Genomic DNA, 4,088 nt, shown 5'->3' on the forward strand with positions numbered 1-4,088 from the left:
ACTCGTTTAATTTCAAATGGTATATAGATCACTTCACATGAACTTATTCCTAACGCTTTTGCCAAATATTTCGAAGAGAAGTTCAGGAATAAAACTTATAATATTACTGTATCTCACCATGACTCATATTCACACAGAAATCATCTGAATATAGTAGATCCCTTAATTCTCCTTTCACTACTCATAAGCTAATATCTGCCTTAGCTAATAGTAGCAACACTGCAGCTGAGCCTGATGATATTCCCTATGCATTCCTAAAGCATTTGTCTAATTATGGTCTTAATAAACTCCTTAATATATACAATATAATCTGGAGTTCCCATAAATTTCCATCTCAGTGGAGCAAATCTATTGTTATACCAATACTCAAGCCAAATCAGCCAACTATCTTTCTACAATCTTACAGGCCTATCTCTCTCACATGCACTATGTGTAAGCTAATGGAAAAAATGATTAACAAACGTCTTTTATGGTATTTTGAAAAACACAAGATTATTAAAAAGGAACAATCTGGCTACCAGAGACAGCGCTCAGCAAGAGATAATCTGGTAATACTCAAAACCCATATCACCAACGCAATCAATTGCAAGCAAGATTTGATAGCAACTATCTTTGATATAGAAGGCGCATTTGATACCATCTCTAGAAATGCAATCCTTGACAAACTTTTTGAATGTAACCTTACTGGCAACATATACACATTTATCAAAAACTTCCTAACATTTTGATCATTCAGGGTTTCTGTAAATAACTTCCTTTCTTCTTCACACATCCAACATGATGGAGTTCCTCAAGGTTTAATTTTAAGCACATCCTTATTCATTCTTTCGATTAGCAAGTTAAGTGAAAATATAACTCCACCAATCAAATGCGTATTATATGCCGAGGACCTAATAATGTACTGTCATGGTAAATCCAACGCAACTACTAGTAAAGTTCTACAATTAGGAGTAAATGACCTACAAAATAAAGTAGCTTCTCTAGGACTTACCCTCTCCCACCCTAAATTCAAAGTTATTAAATTTAGCCGAAGAATGAATTCTTTTGATCCTGAAATGACTATTAACTTCAAATTACCGGTTGTTGATAATTGCAAAATATTAGGGCTGATATTTGATTCAAGATTAACCTGGAAACAACATATACAGGAACTTAAAGGAGTTTGCCTAAAAAGGTTAAATTTAATCAAAATACTCTTACATTATCATTGGGGTGCAGAAGAAACTACGTTACTGAAAGTTTACAGATCACTAATTCGCTCCAAACTTGACTATGAATGTTTCGTCTATATGTCTGGTACTAAATCAATCTCAAATTTACTAAATACAGTACACAATACGGCTATTCGTCTATGTCTTGGAGCATTCTGTTCTAGTCCGGCAGAAAGTCTCTACTGTGAAGCTAATAAACCTCCTCCAGGACTTAGGCGAAAAAACCTTCTTTTCTTCTATGCTCCTGCAATTTCTTCCAATCTGTAAAACCCAGTCTATTATTTAATTATATCATTACACCAACCCCATAACAACTCTCCATGTAACTTAATTATACATCCTATTCCTAGTCGTCTACAACCGTTACTAAAAGATATAAATTTGTCTGAAACCAGAATTCTACCATTCTCCAATAATCCGTATTGGACCAACATACTCCCATATCATGATATTTCCCTCACCAAATTTATCAAGGAAGATACCAGTGTTAGTACATTAAGAATTCTCTAGAACTTATAAACAAAAATAAATATAACATACGTAGTTCTTTACACTGACGCGTCAAAGACTGAAAGTGGTGTTGGATATTCTGTAACCACTCTACAACAGCCTATCGAACTCTCTAAAATTTCTCTTTGGTGTAGTATCCACACTGGTGAACTAGTAGCTATCTCACATGCTTTCAAATATGTCCAACAATATCCAAACACACATATAGCCATATGCTCTGATTCACTTTCCTCTATACACTCCATTAATGCTATATCCATATACCATCCTATCGTCCAAGATATTCATGACACATATCAGCGTCTTATAAACCAAAATACTACTATCACTCTGATATGGGTAGCATCCCACGTTGGTATTAGTGGTAACGAAAAAGCTGATTGCCTTGCCAAAAAAGCCGCATTATCCACGGACACCATTATCAATATACAAATTTGCAACGATCTCAAAGCTAGACTGAAGAAGCTTAATCTATCCACCTGGTAGATTCACTGGAATAATGTTTCTTCAGCACTGCACATGAAATTAAACACTCAGTGCCCTCTGGAAATGTCTCTTCTTCGAAACTGTCTGTAGTGCTGATGTAAGTAACATAATCAGTAAAATTATTTTTGGTTCTTTGTCTTTCGGACCTTCTTGGCTCTATCTATTGAAGTGGTTTATCGTTAGATACATTATCTGGTACATAGTTACTATCATTTGGATCATCAAATTCTGAATTGCTGTCTAAAGTACCATCAGATAGTATGTTTTCATTATTTACTATGTGATCATTCGGAACTGAATTTAAAACATTGCCCCCACTTCACCTAAGACTTCTTTTTCTAAGTTCGCTTCTTGGGACTTTAAATTTTCATGAATAATAACAAATCGGCTTGTAGAAACTTGCCTTGTTTTTTTATTATATAGTCTATAGCCCTTGGTTGTTTCACAAAAATCAACTAGAACGAGTTTTTTGGACTTCTTCTCTTTAGGGATATGAGTCATGGCTACACGTCCAAGAATTCTAATATGACTTAAATCAGGTTTCTTTTTGTAAAACATTTCATAAGGTGTTTTTGGCAAATTACATACTATAGATCTATTTCGTAAATAACTAGCTGTACTCACCTCTTCTACCCAAAACTGCTTTTCTAGGCCTGCATCATATAACAAACATCTAGCCTTTTCCGCTAATGTTCTGTTTAGTCTTTCTGAAAGCCCGTTCTGCTGGGGAGTATAGGGATTTGTAGTCTGATGAACAATGCCTTGTATTCTGAGAAAACGTTGAAATTCTACACTACACATATTCTCCACCATTTTCTGTACCTAATACCTTTATCTTCCTACCCAGTTGCTTTTCAACTAAACACTAAAAATCTTTAAATTTATCAAATACTTCATCTTTTGTTTTAAGAAAATAAACAAAAGACATGCGACTAAAGTCATCTTGCATAGTCACAAAATATTTTGAACCACCTATCGATGTTGTTTCCATCGGACCTGCCAAATCGCTATGAATAACATCTAAAAGTCCAGTAGCTCTAGTACCTTCGAACTTTACAATTTTGCTTCTCAATGTTTGTTTGTTTGCTATAATTTACACCATCAACTAAACCATTTCTCATTTTGTCCAGATACTAACTGAGCAACAAACATTTCACTTTCTGAGATATCAATTTTGTACACGCCATTATTCAGGAAACCTTTAGCAACTAAAACCTTATGTTTATTGTAAATCTTGCAACATTCTTTCTTGAATTTAACAGAATTCCCATTTTCAATTAATTTACCAACTGGTAATAAATTTGTGGTCAAATTTGGTACATATTGAACATTTCTAATTTCTATTTCAAAGTTCTGAGTACTTACTTTGCTATGAATTCTAATTTCGCCACAACTATGTACAGAGAGTCTTGTACTGTTTGCAATTACAATATCTTTTAAAATAGATTCTCTTTGATTTAATAACCAATCTTGTCTGCATGTTAGATGCACACTTGCTCCACTATCCTGGATCCAATCTGACTTATTAAACTGTGTATTAAAAGAGATGACATTGAAAGCGCTTATCTTATTTTCCGAACTGTTTTCTCCAGGATTTTTATGTTTCTGTGTCACTTCGACGTGAAATGACCGGCTCGCTTGCAGCTAAAACAAATGACCTCACTTTTTTTCTTATTTGTGGACAAATGTTTATTATCATATCTGTCCCTTTTGTTTACATTTTGCTGTTGACAGTTTTGACGTTTATTCGAATTAACATTATTGACAACAAATAATCGAGTTAGAATCTATGGAGAGGGCATCACGTGACTAAAAACGACCTCACTTCGGCCATATTGTTTTGCCACTTTTGACAGATCGTATATGTTTATTTATGATTGT

The 4,088-nt window shown here is 34.2% G+C and overlaps 1 protein-coding gene across 1 annotated transcript; it reads left to right on the top strand.

The window, feature by feature from the left end:
* The first annotated feature begins 896 nt into the window (after positions 1–896).
* LOC140435764 (uncharacterized) lies at positions 897–1,478 on the top strand. The gene has a single exon (XM_072524484.1). The coding sequence runs from the start codon at positions 897–899 to the stop codon at positions 1,476–1,478; it is 582 nt and encodes a 193-aa protein (XP_072380585.1).
* Positions 1,479–4,088: the final 2,610 nt, after the last annotated feature.

The sequence above is a fragment of the Diabrotica undecimpunctata genome, chromosome 3 (assembly GCF_040954645.1).
Source record: "Diabrotica undecimpunctata isolate CICGRU chromosome 3, icDiaUnde3, whole genome shotgun sequence".
Taxonomy (NCBI): Eukaryota; Metazoa; Arthropoda; class Insecta; order Coleoptera; family Chrysomelidae; genus Diabrotica; species Diabrotica undecimpunctata.

Excerpts from the sequence above, each read along its gene's own strand:
- LOC140435764 (XM_072524484.1), top strand. The coding sequence starts at position 897 with ATGTACTGTCATGGTAAATCCAACGCAACTACTAGTAAAGTTCTACAA.